Below are 19,434 nucleotides of genomic sequence, written 5' to 3'. Positions count from 1 at the left end.
TTTTGTGAAGAACGATTGATATGGACTGAAATCTGAAAATTTTGCTTTCAGTTTATTGCTGCTACTATTAAATATCACAGTTTTTCAAGTTAGGTATTACGCGGGGAATCCCGTGTAACAGCCCGCAAATTTGTGGTTTATAAAGGTACTCTAGAAGTATAAAACAAAAGAATTTCAGCTTGATACTTTATATTTTGATTTATAAGGCGGATTTTCGACATGTGCAAATTCGATATGTCAATTTGCCCGATTTCTAGTTCCTCACACATGAGTTTAAAGTAAACAAATCAAAACGTTTTTTTAAGTTTAGATCCTTAGTTAGCGGGCGAACCAAAAAAATCTCGAAAAATGTTCATACCTCACAAACTGGCATCAATTTGAAAAAAATCCGGTTTTTACCAAAAAATTTGCTTGGATTTGTTAACAAAAAAATTGTTGAATTTATTTTTCAATTTAGAGTGATTCAACGACAAATAACACATTTCAGCAATCTGTATATGCAACTCCAAGTCGCCCGGTCAAATTATTTTTGAGCTATTAATCGAAATGAAATTTTATAAATTGATAATGCGTTTTCCATTTATGGAAGACGCATTATCACTAGACATTTGCAAAAAAAATTCCATCGGATTTAAAACCGATGTTGAATGCGCTTTGAATGCTGAAACGCCAAATTTGATCCCTGCCACGATAGAATGCCAAGAAAATCTTTTTGAGCTATGAATCGGGCAATATTGAAAACTGAAAAACCGAGAAGAACGTGTTTAAAGATTTACATAGTGAAAATTGTCTTACGAGTATCAATCGTTACTCTGCCATTCCGAGAGCATATATTAAGCCCAGTTCTTCTTCGTGGAGCTGGTTTCTTTTCAAAATCGGATGTTTTCGGTATTACTGATTAATTGCGATTTTATTTACTTGCGCGTAGCTAGATTTTGTGTGGGTTGGATCATGGCCCGATCAGCGTCATCGTGCGCTGTTTCGGGGATAAAGAGCTCAGATAAGGCTCTGATATATTCACTGTATGTTTTTGGGATGGCAAGCTATCGTTTAAGCACAAAAAAAATCGATTCTTTGGACCCACTACACGGGATTTTCCCCTTAACTAGTGATGCGGTCCGAGATGAGGAATACAAAGCCTGGTTTCTCTGGTTTAATTTTTCCTCATCTCGTATCGTCATTTCTCGTTCTTGCCTCACATTTTCTAGCACTTCGAAGCAGATGTGCGCTAGCAGAGGGGACAGCTCGCTGGAATGTTCTTTTGCCACTCTGTCACTTTAAAAATCGAAAGAGCGTACCGATTTGAATCAGTTTGACTACTACATATTTTTAAAATTGTATGAAATTTGAATGTATAATAAGTAATAAGTGATGAATTGATTAGTCATAAAACTTATAAATTCTTAAGATCAACACACAGTCGATTTTAAAATTCACCCCTAACGAGATGCATGTATGTACCACATACTTAAATATTCATGTACGCATATTTATATAATCTAATATGCGACTAAAAACAGGAATTTAAGTTTTTAAATTATAATTATATTTCTAAAAATCTAAATCGATGCAATAGAATGCAAATTGCAGATTCAGAGAGATATAAAGACAATACTGTGATAATCTGCTGGTTAATATTACGCGACCTATATACAATCTAGCAATAAACAAAAAAGTGACGTTAATTTTTACTTTAGTAATTAAAATTTGTTATATGATTACATAGTAACTAGTAATAATAATTCCTCAGATGTTATTCATCTTAAAATTTGTAAAATGTTCGCTAAAGGTTTATAGGTTTATGATATTTACTTTTTTATTTAATATTTTCAAGCCAGAATTATAAAGAGGGATGATCGTTCCTGAATGTTAACTCAATATTGTGTTATTGCTTATTATCCTAGCTTTACTTATATTTTTTTCATCAAATAACAATTTAATAAATTTTATTCTAAATTTCTGGCGTTTGGATTAATATATTTGGAGAAGGAGAGATTTTAGGTAATATAAAATATATGTACCTTAAATTTTCAATAAGTTTTATAGTATAGAATTAAATTTATATCAATTGTATCATGGTTAAAATCAAATTGTAGGATCGCATTTTTATCACAAATTGGTTGTTGAACACTTTATCGTAACTTCTGTCTTTTATCCAAAAATTTAATTTGTTTATTTGTAATATGATTTTTCATTGCATTACAACCTATCATGAAATCGATGGGTTCTACGAATAATAGGCTATCTTTTCGTTACCGTTAAGAATTAGGCTAACTTCATTTAGTGTGAAATTTAGTAAACACATAGATGTGTTAAAAGAAATAAGAATCTTTTTAAATTTCTTGTTTTGAAAGTTATAGGAACCTAACTTACATCACAAACTGTAATACAAAATACTGGAGTTTTGAATTCGTAGGAAATGTTTCGCAAAAAAAGTATATGAATTATTCCTCCTGAAAACTTAGCTAAATGAAGTTAGCCTAATTCTTATCCGTAGCGGCAAGATAGGCTACTTCTTAATCTGCATGGTATGCCCAATTTTTTAATTTTTTCCCATATTTTTTTCAGTTATTATAGGAGAAATCAGATTTTTTTATGGAGTCCTGAAATAAAAAAATATAGAATTTCTAACAATTATAATCGTTTTATTTTTAAACGATCTGATCTTCTCAATTTCTCGAAAGTATATATGGCACACTGAGAGCAAAAGTGACATAAAGAAGACGTACGCACAAGCGAAGTAAGCACACGCGAGATCAAACGCTACCTACGAAATGGCGAGCGGTAAAACGCCACAAGAATGAAGAGAGAAGTCCCCCTCCCCACTTTGCTACTGCGAAGAACAGACTTGCCTAAAGCCGAAAATTCACGAACACGAACCCGAGCTCACCCGACTTCACGAATGACGATCTAATCAGCTGATCTTCAAATTTATTATGGTTTTAAAATCCTAAATTACCATAGAATCATTAGATTTATTTCTAAGAGTAAAATATCACTTACTGTATGTAAATATATATAGGAGACAAGATTTCAGGGCCTAAAGTAACTTATACATACCTTTTTTTACTGAAAATTTTAGTTTATACTTAAGTTTCCAAGTGAAAAAATTAATTTTCAACCCGAAAAAAAAAACGAATTTCCAACCAAAGACATGAATCCTATATTTGAAAGTTGGTCTATGCTTCCCATAGCTTGATCATTTTTGCGTTATACATAGACCCATAGATCGCTCTACTGCCTCAAGGCAAGTTCGATGCATCTGTTTACATTATCGATGTAAACATTCCTAGCGATTAAGTTAGAGAGATCATGCCGAATTCGATTGGGGCTCATTTTTGTTTTTAGCACATTTATTTAATCTACAAACATTGTAATTATTAAAAAATTTTGCATAAATGGCTATTTTTTAAATAGGTTCAATTTATTTCAATATTTCTAAAATTCGACTGGGGCTCTTTTTTTTAAACGTATATTTAATCTTCAAACATTGTGATTACTTCAACCATTTTCATAAAGATATTCAGAGTTTGGCTTTTTACAACGAAAAGGTACAATTTGTTTATGGAGTCAACTAAGAATATTTTTCCGATGCTTCTTTTTCTATGATGCTTTGCAAATTTACAAGAATATTAATTTTTTAAACTATTTCGATTAAGAAATTAAAAGTTTGGCCTTTTTTCTACAAGTCAATTTGTTTACGGAGTTTACCAATTTAGTCTATCCGATGACTCTTTTCTATGTTGCTTTGCAAATTTCATAGAACTATTAATTATTTGAACAATTTCGATTAAAAAATGAAGAGTTTGGCCTTTCTTCGACGAGTCAATTTGTTCACGAAGTCAACTAAGAATGTGTATCTGATGTCTGTTTTCTATGTTACATGGTAGATTTACAAGAAGTATTAAATATTTAAACATTTTCGATTGAAAATTTAAAGTTGGGTTTTCTTTTTACGAGTCAATGTGTTTACGGGATCCACTAAGAATGTCTTTCTAATGACTCTTTTCTGTGTTGCTTGATAGATTTACTAGAGGGGTTGATTATTTCAATATTTTGGATTCAAAATTAAGAGTTTGATCTTTTTTACGGATAAGCTTCATTTTTTAAAGATTAACTAAGAATATCTTTCCGATTCTTTTTTTCTATGAATTTCGATTAAAAAATTTAAAGTTTGTCCTTTTTCTACAAGTCAGTTTGTTTACGGAGTTTACCAATTTAGTCTATCCGATGACTCTTTTCTATGTTGCTTTGCAAATTTCATAGAACTATTAATTATTTGAACAATTTCGATTAAAAAATGAAGAGTTTGGCCTTTCTTCGACGACTCAATTTGTTCACTAAGTCAAGTAAGAATGTGTATCTGATGTCTGTTTTCTATGTTGCATGGTAGATTTACAAGAAGTATTGATTATTTAAACATTTTCGATTAAAAATTCAAAGTTGGGGTTTCTTTCTACGAGTCAATTTGTTAACAGGGTCTACTAAGAATTTCTCTCTGATAAATATTTTCTGTGTTGCTGGGTAGATTTACTAGAGGGATTGATTGTTTAAACATTTTTGATTACAAATTAAGAGTTTGGTCTTTTCTACGGATAAACTCAATTTTTTTAGAGTATTAACTAATAATATCTTTCCGATGCTGTTTTTTCTCTGATGCTTTACAAATGTACAAGAATATTGATTTTTTTAACTATTTGGATTAAAAAATTAAAAGTTTGGCCTTTTTTCTACAAGTCAATTTGTTTACGGAGTTTACCAATTATGCCTATCCGATGACTCTTTTCTATGTTGCTTTGTAAATTTACAAGAACTATTCATTATTTTAATAATTTATATTATAAATTAAGAGTTTGAGAAGCATTATTAATTATTTAAACAACTTCCATTCTAAATTCCGAATTTGGCTATATTTTAACGAATAGGGTCAGCTTTTTTAGAAATTTAACTAAGAAAGTCTTTGCGATTAATTATACTTATCAAATCTTTAAGATTTATTATTTAAAATACTTTCATAGGCAAATTAGGAGATTGGCCATTTTTCGAAGAATAGGATCAACTTGTTTAAGGAATCAATAAAGAATGTATTTCCAATCACTTCTGTCAATACAGCCCAGGCATCTGGTAGTTTGGTTCCCGAAAAAAACCTACTTTCAATGTGTTCAATAAGAAAGTTCCCTAAGATGTCCCTTTTGACAAACGAGTTTACTCAAAGTACTGCTATTTGCCTTAAAATTTGGCGAGATGATAGGAAAACTACAAAAAATTACCTCGCTAGTTTAGCCGGCTTTTCGAAATTCGAGTACACAAACCGGTCGTACGTCGCAAATGATCGCCCATCCAAGTGCTAGAAGACTTGGACTCTTCTCGAGTTGAGATCATACACTTTGTGATTCTAAGAAAATTTGTAAGCGCAGAAATTTTAGATGGTATTTTCCGAACTTCCATAAAAATGTTTGAAGCTGCACAGTGATTTATTCTGAATCGTGAGAGTGTACCCATGCGAAGCCGTGTACAAATTAAAGGTATTAAAGTAAAAATGTAAATCGTGGTATTTTATAGAACTTCATTTCCAAATAAAATAATTACCAGGAAAGGAGTTGCCCGCGCGCTAAGCGCGCGTATGACCTAGTTTTTGAATAAAACAGATGCATTTTTAAACAAGAAGAATAATTTTCTACCAAAGAAGATGAGTTTTCAACTAAAAATATAATTTCTCGAAAAAAAAAACTTTCCATCAAAATTGGTCAATTTTCAACTTCAGAAACGAATTTTAAGTTAGAGCAAAATATATTGAATAAAAAAGGACTAATTACATTTTTAGATAAAAAATGGAATTTTCAACAACATCATTCAACTGACAAACAAAGAAATTAATTTTCAAGTGAAAAAGATGAATTTTCAACCAAAAATGGGACACTTAAATTTTTAATTGGAAAATTAATTTTTAATAAATAAAACAATCGAATTTACAAGAAAAAAGGCAAATTTTCCAAAAAAGAAATAAATTTACTAACAAAAAGACTAATAATCTTCCAAAAAAGTGAATTTTCAACTAAATACATGAATTTTTAACCACATAGTTAAATTTTCAGTAAAAAATATATTACCTACAAAAAAATCAAAGTTTCAGAAAAATATTAAAATTTTCAAGCAACAAATTTTGTTTAAAAACAAATGATTCAATGTTCAAACCAATAATTTTCTGCCGAAAACATAAATTAAAATTTTTTTAAATCAAACTTGAAACAACAAAAAACGAATTTTGAACCATACAGATGAATTTTAAACTAAAAAAGATAATGTTTCAACCAAAAATGGAAGTTATATTTTCAGTAAAAATATGATTATTAACAGAAAAAATAGTTTCAACAAAATAATAAAATTTTGAACAAGAAGAAAATTAATTTTAAACGAAAGAGTGGAATTTACAACCCCACAACTGAATTTTTAACCACATTATATAACTTTTATAACGAGAAGAGTAATTTTCTATCAATCAAGATGAATTTTCAACTATATAGTTGAATTTCCAACCGAAAAGGATACATTTTGAACAAAACCGTTAAATTTCCAACCCAAATATATGAATTTCTAACAGGAAACTTCATCTTAAACTGTTGAAATTATCAATTATAATTGTTTGGTCCAACCTCGGATGTTCATCTGTCTATTATCAGTCAGTTGATTTCAGACCGCGTTACGTCAAACATCTTTTGTATTTTGCGTTAATAAATTATTTTGTTCTTCCTGTAATCTGCGTTTATTTCATATACGCGTGTTAACTAATGTTTGCTAAAAGGTTATTGGCCCAGAACGCATTGGAAAAACAGAAATTTTTGTTGAGATCAAGACTCGAGTTATATTCTTTTTTGAGGTTGACTTCAGTTGCGACAGGATTCGTAAGTAACTCGTCAGGATGAACGCGACCGGTTTAAGATTTGAAGTGCTCAATCAGGACAATTACGACACTTGGAAACTTCAAATGCGTGCAATTCTCATCAAGAACGACGCGTGGGGTTATGTGAGTGGCAGAATTGTTAAACCCGAGGTTGTGCAAGGCAATGCAGCATCCCAACAAGAAGCAGATAGTTGGGAAGAAGCTGATATGAAAGCGCAATCGGACATTGTGTTTCCAATCAGTCCAACGGAAATTAAGCAAATAAAAAGTTGTACATCCGCGCGAGAAATTTGGACCAAGTTGGAGAACATCTATCAACCTAAGGGTCCAGCGCGGAAAGTTGCGCTCTTAAATCACTTGATGTCCTTGAAAATGCGAGATGGTGACAATGTACAAGAACATTCTAGGGATTTTTTCGATACGGTAGATAAGTTGGCAGAATTAGAAGTTGAAATCAATAAGGATTTATTAGCTGTCTTGCTTCTGCGCAGCTTGCCGGAAAACAGAATTTTCGGTGCGCGATGTCGTCACGTGACGAATTGCCGTCTCTTGAAACGCTTCGAATCAAAATTTCGGAAGAATTCGATGCTCGAAAAGAAACAAGTCGAAATCCAGTACAGAATGCGATGGCTGTGAGAAAATTTAAAAACAGAAACAAACAAAACCAGCATAGTAAAGGAGATAAAGATGAAAATGTGAAAGGGGATTCGAAAATGAAGTGTTTTAAGTGCGGTGAAATAGGACATAGGGCGAAAAACTGCAAGAATGCGAACAAGCTAACAGGACATTCCGCGAAGGGTGCTGAAAATGTGAGTCTGTTTGCGTCACTGGACACGTCAGAAGTCAAAGTTTTTCAAACCGGAAATAGCATGAATTGTGATGCTTGCTGTTTTGACAGTGGGTGCACATCCCACATGTGCAAGGATGTCAATTCGTTCGCGGAAATCGATCAAGAATATGATCGAGGAAAGTTAGGTCTTGCTAGTAGCAGTGCATCTACTGAAATATTGGGAAAAGGCACTGTAAAAACCATGAAGAAATTGGATGGTGAGAGAAAAGTGATAACGTTGAGTGACACTTTGTACGTTCCAGACCTGCACACGAATCTCGTTTCAATTGGGAAAATTACTGATAAGGGACACAATGTCCTGTTCAGTAAAACCAAGGCCGAGGTCATTAATCGCGACGGGACCGTATTACTCACTGCCAATCGTGAAAACGATTTGTATTTTCTCCGAGATTTAACTGGTCCCGAGTGCAAAAACATTTTCGAAGCAGATGTCGCAGAGAGGATTCCGAAGAAAAATTCTCTAGAAGACTGGCACATTCGGATGGGGCACCTAAATGTTCAATCTCTTCGTCAGGTCATTAGGACAGGCTCCATTACAGGAATCGACGTCAAGGGCATCAATGCAGATTTTGAGTGCAGTGTTTGTCTCCAGGGGAAGATGTGTCGCGCTCCTTTTCCTACGGCATCCGAAAGAGTGACAGAAGTGGGAGAACTCATTCACTTTAACGTTTGCGGTCCGATGCGTGTTGCTTCACATGCAAAGAAGTGTTATTTTGTCACTTTCATTGGTGATTCATCCAGATGGTGTGAGGTAAAATTTATCAGCCACAAGAATCAGGTAATGAATGAATTTGACATTTTCAGAGCTTTGGTGAACACGCAGCAAGATAGGAAGGTAAAATGTTTGCAGTCGGATAACGGAAAGGAGTATGATAATAAAAGTTTCAACGGATTACTCCAAAAGCACGGAATATCACGACGGTTGACTGTACCTTACAATCCAGAGCAAAATGGCGTTGCTGAGAGGCGAAATAGAACGTTGATGGAAATAGCAAGGTGCTTACTGATACAATCAGGATTGCCACCAACGTTCTGGGCGGAAGCTGTCAATACAGCAAATTTCATTCGCAACAGATCACCAACGAATAAGCTAAATGGAAGAACTCCATATGAAGTTTGGTTTGGAAAACCTCCAAATGTGGCCGATTTAAAACGATTTGGGAGTGAAGTCTACCTTCTTGATAGATCTCCAGGTAAAGGAAAAATCGAGCCAAAATCAAGAAAAGGAATCTTCGTGGGATATAGCTTGGAATCGAAAGGATACAGGATTTGGGTTCCAGAAGAAAGAAGAGTCGAAATATCAAGAGACGTGAGTTCCCTGGATAAAATTCCTGTTCGTTTGATCGAGCACTATGAAGATTTCCGCCCAGAAGAGAACGATACTCGAAAGTCGTTAAATTCACCGAAAATGTCAACGAAATTGAGGGAAATGAAGCATTCATCGAGATTGATCTTGTTAATGAACAAGATTGTGGCAATCAGGCCAATGAAGAACAGCTGGAGATACCTAATGATGTCAACAATGAACAAGAATTGTCCGATGTTGGAGATTTTCTAGGTTTCCCTGCTGATGATCCGATGGTTGCTAGAAGACGAGGTAGGCCCCGCTTGGTGCGCACAGGACTTCCTGAAGACCGAGAAAGATCTATGGGATGACGTGCAGTGCAAACGAGGTCGAGACCGATTTCGCTTTCCTAACTGAGATTCCTGTTACTCAAGCAATGGATAGCCGAGAATCAGACGAATGGATGGCGGCCATGGCGGATGAAGTGAATTCGATTCTCATGAAGGACACATGGAGTCTGGTGGACAGATCTAAGGCCTCGAAGGTAATTGGCAGTCGTTTTGTATTACGAAATAAATATGGTACGAACGGTATCCTGGAAAAGAGAAAAGCCAGGATCGTGGCAAAGGGCTATTCTCAACAGTATGGTAAGGATTTCCACGAGACTTACGCATCAGTTGCAAGATTGAGCTCTATACGAACGACAATTGCTTTTGCAGTGAAAAACGGTATGCATATTCGACAGTACGATGTGGCAACTGCATATCTCAACGGCGAATTGGATGAGCAAGTTTTCATGGAGGTACCAGATTGGATGGAGAATGTTCTAAAATACATAATCAACGAAAAACAGAACCAGGATCAATTGTTCAACAAAGCCAAGACCATTTTGAACGAGTTGGCTCAAGGCAATAAAGTCTGTCTTGTGAGAAAAGCCTTGTACGGTCTCAAACAGGCTGGTCGCGCCTGGTACATACTGTTTGACAGGGAATTGCGGACTTTAGATGCGAATCCAAAGAGAGCGGATCCTTGTGTTTATTTAAGACACGGGAAGGAAGATTTAGTGATTATCGTCATTTATGTCGACGACATTCTGGTCATGTCTAAAGATCAGAAAGAAATTTCACGATTCGGACGTGAATTATCGGATCTTTTCGAAATAAAGGACGTTAGGGATCTCAAACGTTGTTTGGGATTGGACTTTGTCAGAAACGACGAGGGAATTTTTATCAACCAGAAGACGTACATTACAGACATTCTTAAACGATTCGGGATGGAACAGTGCAACTCTGTATCAACCCCTTTAGATGTTGGTACGAAGCTTGTCAGAGGTGACCCTTGGTTCGAGTCAGAAGGCGAGAAACCTCCTTATCGGGAATTAGTCGGAAGTTTGCTGTACCTGTCAGTGGCAACATGCACGGACATCGCTCACACAGCCAGTATGTTAAGTCAATTCAATGACTATTTCAACAAGACTCACTGGAATGCAGCGAAGAGGATACTTCGGTACTTAAAGGGCACAGATGATCACGGGATCTTCTACAGACGTGATGACAGTCCTCTGGTGGGCTATGTGGACGCGGATTGGGGAGGCTCTATTGACGATAGGCGCTCCTTTACAGGCTACGCTTTCTCTATGAGCGGTGGAGTAGTTGCTTGTGATTCAAGGAAGCAACGTACAGTGGCCTTGTCAACAACGTAGGCCGAATATATGGCAATGAGCGAAGCGACCAAGGAAGCCATTTATCTCAGACGTTTTCTATTGGAGCTTGGAGAGTTTGATAACAAGCCAATGAAGTTATTAGTTGACAACTACAGTGCACAAAAGCTAGCTACCAATCCAGTATACCACGCACGAACCAAACATATCGACATACGTCATCATTTTGTTCGTGAGATTGTGGAGTCGGGTGAGATAGTTTTGGAGCACGTCGCATCTAAAGAGATGCCTGCCGACGTCTTAACCAAGGCCTTAACGAAACCAAAACACGAACAGTGTGTTCGTCTCCTGGGACTATCGAAGATACCAATTTGAAATATAGAGGTTGTCTCAAGGGGAAGTGTTGAAATTATCAATTATAATTGTTTGGTCCAACCTCGGATGTTCATCTATTACCAGTCAGTTGATTTTAGACCGCGTTACGTCAAACATCTTTTGTATTTTGCGTTAATAAATTATTTTGTTCTTCCTGTAATCTGCATCTATTTCATATACGCGTGTTAACTAATCTTTGCTAAAATAAACCAAATAAAAAATTTTCAATACAAAAAGATGAATCCACAATCAAAAAAATATATTACTCGAAGTTTTAAACTAAAAAGAATTTTATTCAATAAAAAATGAGTTAGACTTTCTTATTTGTTTCTATTTATATTTATTCGTCTTTTCGGTAAAAACTTTTCCTTCTTGTTTGAAAATTGATATTTATGGTCAAACATTATATTTTGGTTAAAAACGATGTTTTCTTTCAGCTAAAAATTGAACCATTCCATTCCTTGTTGAAAAATTATATTTTTTTAGTTGACAAATTCAACTATCTGGTAAAATTTTTTTGGTAAACTCGTCTTTTTTTAATTATTTATTTTAATTGAAAATGTTAGTATAGAATTCATATTTGAACATTCACCTATTTTATGAAAAATTCGTTTTTTTTTTGTTTCAAATTAACTTTGTTGAAACTTTCTCTTTAAAAAAAAACTGTAGGAAAATTACTTTCCTTGATTGAAAATTCATTTTTTATTTGTTAAACTAGAATTTTTTTAGTTGAAATTTATTCTTTTTGGTTGAAAAATTATTTGTTTGAAAATTAATTTGTTTGGTTTTTTTATTAATCTTTTTTTACTATAAAATATAACAATACTATTTTTTGTAAAAAATTTATCTTTTTTAATTCAAATTTTTGCTCAAAATTTTATTTTCGGATTAAAAGTGTAACTGTTTTATTTTTTTAGTCAAATATATATTTTTCAGTTGAAAATTCATTATTTCCGTCGAAAATTACATTTTTAAACTGAAAAAGTAACTATTACATTTTTGGTTCAATACTTTTTTTTAGGTTCAATAATCATTTTTAAGTTGAAAATTTCCTTTAAAAATGTATATTTTTAGTACGAAATTCAATTATATGTTTGAAAATGCATGTATTTTGTTGGAAAATAATCCATGTTGCTAAAAAAACGTTTGGTAGTAAGTTTATTTTTTAAACTGATAATGTAAACGTTTTTCATTAAAGATTTATCTATTTTGTTAAAAAATTGGTTTTTTGTAACTATTCCATTTTGAGTTAAAGCTTTATCTTTTTTAGTTGAACGACTATCTGGTTAAAAATTTATGTACTTTGTTCAAAATTCATCTTTTTTTGGAGGAATATTAGTCTTTTTGTCCGTGAATTCATTTCTTTGTTTGAAAATTGCACTAGTTTGTTCTGAATTCGATTGTTTTAACATTTTTTAAATCAATTTTACAATTTAAAATTGAACTGTTCCATTTTTGGTTAAAGTTAATCCTTTTTACTTAAAAATTAATTTCTTTGGTTGAAAATTGAGCTATTTTGTTGAAAATCCATTTTTTATCCGAAAATTTAAATACTCCATTTTTCGTTTAATACTAACTTTTTTGGCTTAAAATTCGTTTCTAAAGGTATTTGGGCCCTGATGTCTTTCCTCCTACATATATTTACAATCAGTAAATTATATTTTCCTCTTCGTAGAAAATCTAATGATTCTATGACAATTCAGGATTTCAAACCAGAATAAATTTGAGGAGCAGCTAATTAGTTCGTCATTCGTGAAGTCGGGCGAGCTCATATTAGCAAAGTGGAGGGAATCTTCTCCCTTTATTCTTGTGTCGTTTTACCACTCGCCTTTTGTTAGGTCGATTTTGCTCTCGCGTGTTTTTACTCCGCTTTTTCGTACGTTTTTTTTTAGTTCGCTTTTGCTCTCAGCGTGTCATTTTGAACATAAGATAGTTTTTGTATGCCGCAAAAAATTATTTATACGCTGAGAGAATTTGTGGGAGATTAATTCACAACACTGCTCTTTAATTTTATCATTCTTTGGCGCGAGAACTAAAATCTCAGAACCCTTGCTTTTAAAGCATAGATCTCGAATTTTCAGGGATAAGTCCACATCCTTTTTCTCTCAGGCCTCAACTTAGATGCTTTTAAATCATAGAGTCCATGACTTTAAAGTACTTAAAAATTGTAGCTTCTGGTCTTTTTCTCATTTTCAGGTCCTTATAAAATATAAAATCTCTCCTGTATAAACCTAATTTGGAAATCTGAAAAATGGTGAAAGTGAGGCATATTATGCAAATTACGAAAAAAAATCAGTAGTTTTCCAAAACTGCCTTTGAAAAATTCTTTCATTTTATTTCCGCTTCGCCCAACCGCAAAATATTCATCGAATCATTAAAAATTCTATAAACGTTATGAGGGATCCAAAAGGCAAATTTTTTTCGATCCAGCCTAATATATGAATATATATTTTTTGTACCACCCTAGTATTCTACCACCCTAACTTTTTACCTTTCTTTTTCATATAGTAAGTTGTTATAATTAACAAAATAAATGTTTAATAATACCAAAATAACATACTAATGAAGTAAAGCTAAATCTTTGAAAAAATGGAAACATAGTCTTATTTGATATAAAATTAATAAGTAATTTACAAACAATTATTATATGCACTTATAATTTTACTTTAACTATTAATTAAAGAACGCTTATCTAGCCTTAGCGCGTCAGCGTGGCAAAATAACTTTCCCGCTAGTTGACCGCTTCGATAGCGCACATCTGTCATGAAGTGCTTGAAAACTCGAGACGAGAACGAAGGATGAAACGAGACGAGGCAGAACGGTAGGAGGAACACCCAGGCAGCAGGTATGTCCGATTCCCACCCCTTTTCGTTCTTCGGGTTTTTTCACTTGTCGACAACACTAGTATTAACTTAGCTCATGTGAAATTAAATTTATAGAATTAATCGATTTGTATATATTATGAAGGAAACAAAGATTACCTGAAAGTCAAAGGTTTCATCACAATTGAATACTAAGACAAATCTTCCGAGTTGATGTCCCAACGCCTTTACTGACTCGGTTTTTCCTGTTCCTGCAGGTCCGAATGGCGATCCTCCAAGACGAGCTTCTAAAGCCTGAGTCATTGTTAAATAGCACCTATCTGTTAATGGAGTCTGTACTAGCCTATCTTGTACCCCCAGATATTCAAAACCATAGTAGAATTTTGCATTGGCCATGTGTATCGTCAGTTGTTGAAGAACTTCTGTTTGTCTAGGATCAAAATAAAATCTCATTTCGCAAAGCCATTCGAAGGCTTTTGGATTAGATACTGTATTCGCTATAAGTCTTCTAGTAACTGTACGCTTATGTACAAATTCGTTGATTAAATGTTCCAATTTTTTTCGTCTGAGTGAAGGTTGCTCTTGCAGTACAGAATCCGCTAAAACATTTAAAGTTCCTTCAACTTGATATAAAACTTTTTCCAAAGGATTGTTAGACACATCAGCTTGAGCTTCATGCAACGCTGCTTCAACATCTTCGGACCATAAAATTTGAGCGGCCAATACAATTATTTGTGCTTGATAGTTATCACACCATGTCATAAACGCTTGTGCATTAATGTTCCCTTCCTTGAACTGCTTGATATCTTGTACGGCTTTAGCAAGACTGGAAGCAAGTGTTACTCGCATTTCCTTTTCGACAAGAGTTAACCATTCATTGATCTTTGGATATTCAGTAGTTGATACAGAATTTTGAAATTTTACTTCTTCCCCTTCACGAGATGCGATTCCAGTGATAACTGTGTTATCTTCATTCAAAAGAATAGCAGCTACTCCAGCGAACATCTTTTTGAAATGTTTTTGTAATCTGGCGACATTTTTACTATTTCCGATAATTTCAAGCAAGTCTTCATCACCAACAAAGTAAAACCTTGGAAAAGATGTTCTTTCTCTTTCAAGGTACTCTCCAAGAGCTTTTTGTATTTTACCAAGAAGATCAGCAAGGCGTTCTAATGCTCTCTGGACACCGGGAATATTTAGGACGTCCATAACCATTGGAGATTTTGATACTTTTTTCATTAGACCAAGAAATTCAGAACTGATACTTTGAAATCGCGAAGTTTCTACTGGGAGTAGTGTTTTTATATCCGCACTACCGGAAAATATACCTTCTAAATAAACCCAACGACGTTGAACATCAATCCACACGTCAAAGAGAGCGTTTATTCTGTTCAACTTTTCTTCCCACGTCAAAGCTTCTTCTTCAAAGACTTTATAATATGGGGATAACTTCATAGCGGCAACAGAATTGATGTGTTCCTTGACCTTGTTAAACAAATCGTCCCAGCCTCGAATTAGACGACATTTGTTTTGATAGTTTATTAGGTCCAATTCATACGATTGCCATGATTCGCGAACTTGTTTCAAGAACTCTTCCAAAGCCATTTCTCCTTGAGCCACTAATATAATATCTTTGACGGTTCCTTCATTTTTTTGTAAGTTAACATCCCACACTTGACCAAGAGTAAGTTCGCTAAGGACCCAGTTGACTCTTAGTTGTTTTGTCAGTTGTTTCCAATGCCTCTCCTTTAAAGCATCGGACTTGAGTTCAACAATCAGCATATTAACTTTTGTATAACTTTGTAACATTTTCTTCACGTACTCATAGGAGGAATATTGTCTCAGCCTCGCCGGAAGCTCTTTTAATTGGCTCATCATAGTATCTAGTTGTTGACGTAACTTCCGGGGTTGGACAGACAACCACGGTTTCTCTCTTGTTTCATCAATCTGTGTCCAAATTCTTGATAATTCTGACCATACTCCTCTTAAATCTTGTAGTTCTTCAAAGACTACTTGCATTCTATCTTCGCTTACAGATACGGTTCCGGGTTCTTGTAATTCCAGAGCCTCTTTCGCTTTCGCGACATTATCCCTCTCTTCTTTCAGCCTAGCAAATTTACTCTCAAATAATTGTAACTGCTGCAATGCATCATCGGGTCGTAAATGACCTTCGACAGGTTTTCCTTTTTCCCAATCATTTAGGAAATCCGTAGTTCTTGTTTCCACTGCTTTGTCTTCTGCAACAATTTTGATCTGCAAAGAAGCTACCTGAGTTTGTATACTCGTATCTTTTCGCTTGATAATTTCATTAAACGCTCCCCATTCCCCTTCTATGTTATCAACATGTAACCACGAAGTAGGGAACTGAAATCTTTGTCGCTCTAAAATCCTCTGACCCTCTCGGTATATGTCAACTTGCTTCTCCCATGCTTTCATTTTCCGCTTGAGAGATTGAACATAGGTTATGAAGCCAACAGCGTCAGATGTACTTGCAGCTTCAATCGATTGTTGTTCGAGATCGCTTCGGGATTTTGAAACTTGTGCATGGAAAGTAGTCATTTCGTTTCCAAGAAGCGTTCCAAATTTTCCTAGAGTTTCTTTATGCCAGGAATCATATTTTAATGAAACTTTACTTTGAACTTTGGCAAAATCAATTACAACTGGGCCAAATTCTCTTCTTGTATCTGAAGTGTCAAAGGTAGTCCTTGTCTTTTTTATATCATTGAGGCATTTCATCCATAAATTGATATCTTCTCCAAGTTTGCCGTACAGATTGTCAGGCTGGAGGTCCCACAGTGCTTGGTATCTTAACCACTGATCTACATAGTCAGCAACATCTTTCATTTTAGATTCTATGGCATCATAAGCAGCTTCTAGTGGTTGCTTTCCAATAGGTAATTTTGTAAGTAGATTTCTGTACGTTCCAGATTCGGGCTTATCAAGACCCACATGATATCTCGAACTCTGAAGTCGTACTTGTGATGTAACAATTGCTTGCCATGCAAATAATTGCTGCATTATCTGAAATCTAGCATCTTCGATACTCGGATACAAGTACATCGTTTGGTTTGTGATTCGAACTTCATGGATTTGATTTTGAATTTTTGGATCCCCGCCTGGTTTATGCGTTGGTTGCGTAGGAGCATCTGTGTCCATACTTAAGTCAATTTCTTTTTTCTGTCCCATAAGAGCATCTGTCCATGCCTTTATGCCAGCTTCTAAACGAGCAGCTAAATTTCTCTCTACTTCTTCATCGAGCTTAGCCACCCAAATATGCAAATTTGAGTAATTCTTCAAAGACAATTCGTCCACAGATTTTTGAATTTTAGACAAAATATCAGCAAATGTATTTGCAGAATATGGGCATGTTTCCAAGGACCTAACATCAATGTCTAACTGCTCTTCAACGACCAAAAGATCTTCAACTTTTTCTTGAAATGAAACTACAACATCAGAAAGACGCTGCACATACTGGTCTAGTTTGTAGCTTTCCCACACGAGCGCTATGCCCTGTAAAATCAAAAAATAATTGAGAATATAAATGTTCTAATAATGGATTCAAATTTTTGAGAACCACACAGAAATGTAAGCTGAATAAGCTGCATTGCCGTGTTTCTTTTGGTAAAAATACGCTAACAAACATTTTTTGTGTCTTACTGAAAGAATATAAGAGTAATGACTCATAAGAAAATATAAAGACGAGGATATTAAAAAGATACACCGAGAAAATTTATTATGAGATCACTGAAAAATGAGTCAAGAGGAGATAAAGCCGCATTTTGGGAACATTTATTTATTTTTGTGCGCATTCTATAATAACCTTTAAATAATAAAAGAACAGTTGGATAAACCCTGAAATCTTAGTAAAAAAGCTGGTGGCAATATGCAACATTTGTTTTAAAAATACAATTTGTAACTTTGTTTTTCCTTTCGGAGTTTCTGAGCTCGGTTTCTTATGAATTACTGGACAGAAGAAGCCTCAGATGCATATCCCATACGTCAGGACTCCAACAGGATTAAAGACTAAATTCAAGTTCCCAGTCGTCACTTTATAATAGAACGAATCCATTTCAAATCAGGCAGGTTTTAAACTTAAAGTTTCAGAATCTCGCGGGGATACATGGCATATGCCGAAGTCGTATGAGGTAACATTTCCTTTCTTAAAGTCATCTGGATTAGAGTCGAGCATGGAGGGTTTTATTTTAGCATGTAAAAAAGAAGTTAATTGCGCTTTAGAAAACCGTCGCCACATTTTGAGTCAAGAATTTCCCGATGATAGCCGCAGAACTGGGCATGCACACCCCGAGCATAGGCATAAGGACTTTATAAGGAAGTTGCAACGGACATCCCCACTATCTGTATTTATGTTGTTAGTATGATAATTTTCGACATTTCAGTATATTCCATTTAAAAATTTTTATTTAACCTACTATAATATTAGCTCTTACGATGTTCATCTGTAGGAAAAAATATACAGAAGGAACGTGATCGAGCTAGCTTGAGCCCCCTTACCTTTGAAATTTTGTTTCTTAATTCATGAAAAATATGACACGATATATAATGATTAAGGCGACTGATTAAGAGGGACTTACACCTTGTAGGCCAATTTCGAGACAATTTTCAGAAATTTAGTGTGCAAAAAGTAAACAAGATTTAAATACGGGACTTTATCTATTCTATTGTAGCTTTATTGAGCTTCACACGTGATTTTTTTCACATGTCAACGTTGGCTTCGAAAAAGTAGTGATGGCATTGATAGTGCTCCAGTCAAAAATGCAGGGTAAAACGGTGTGCAGGATTGGGTCAAAAATGAACAATCGGCACCTCGCCAAGCATTTTCTGTGAATTTAAAAAAAAAATCTATCGCGAAACGTTGAGTTGTTCTTCCGTTAGCGTGCACACCAATTTGAAAAATTCAACTTTTGGAAAGCACGTTTACAGTTTTAGAACATTATAACATGTGAATTATGGGACATACGTTGGGTCTGCAATGCCTGGTCCGTAGAGTTCGCCTGTCTGGCCAAGGAAAAAATTGAGATAAATTTCACAAAAAAAATCACGAAAAATATCAGTCGAGATGGAAAACAATTCAAATTCCAGTAGCGCTAAAGCGATGCAAGGGCGCGCGGTTTTGACGTACACCATCATGTTCGACGAGCTGTAACTCTCGAACTAGAGAGAATTCTGCCTAACCCTTTCAGAAGCTCATTTCTAAGACCATTTAGATTAGAAAAATGCAAAAAATAAAAACAGAGAGAAATAGAGAGTCACAATGCATTAGAAATGTCAGTTGATAGAAACATGGCTCCCCCTACTCGCCCGTATACCCGTGATGGTCATTTGATTGATATATATATATATATCCGTTTTAAATCCACGAGTGATTCCAGGACTCGGTCGGTGTGCAAAGAAACTGCACCACCGACAATTACCGACATGAGGTAAATGAAAGTGGCCCTCAACCCTTAACATGTGTGCGTCGCGTGGCCATCGTAGGTATATCGCACGTACACAACTTGATATCGGCTTTAACTCAGGCAG

The 19,434-nt window shown here is 34.7% G+C and overlaps 1 protein-coding gene across 2 annotated transcripts in view; it reads right to left on the bottom strand.

Annotated features, from left to right (window-relative positions):
- LOC117168858 (dynein heavy chain, cytoplasmic) overlaps nucleotides 1-19,434 on the bottom strand; it is a 318,168-nt gene that overhangs the window by 166,182 nt on the left and 132,552 nt on the right. For both annotated transcript variants that reach the window (XM_033354725.1, XM_033354727.1), the window contains exon 7: nucleotides 14,053-17,403. In XM_033354725.1, the coding sequence (XP_033210616.1) occupies nucleotides 14,053-17,403 (3,351 nt within the window). The remainder of the gene's footprint in view (nucleotides 1-14,052; nucleotides 17,404-19,434) is intronic.

This window comes from Belonocnema kinseyi, chromosome 3 (genome assembly GCF_010883055.1).
Source record: "Belonocnema kinseyi isolate 2016_QV_RU_SX_M_011 chromosome 3, B_treatae_v1, whole genome shotgun sequence".
Classification (NCBI taxonomy): domain Eukaryota; kingdom Metazoa; phylum Arthropoda; class Insecta; order Hymenoptera; family Cynipidae; genus Belonocnema; species Belonocnema kinseyi.
The sequence above is the reverse complement of the archived record's forward strand: the minus strand, read 5'-3'. Positions and strand labels throughout refer to the sequence as shown.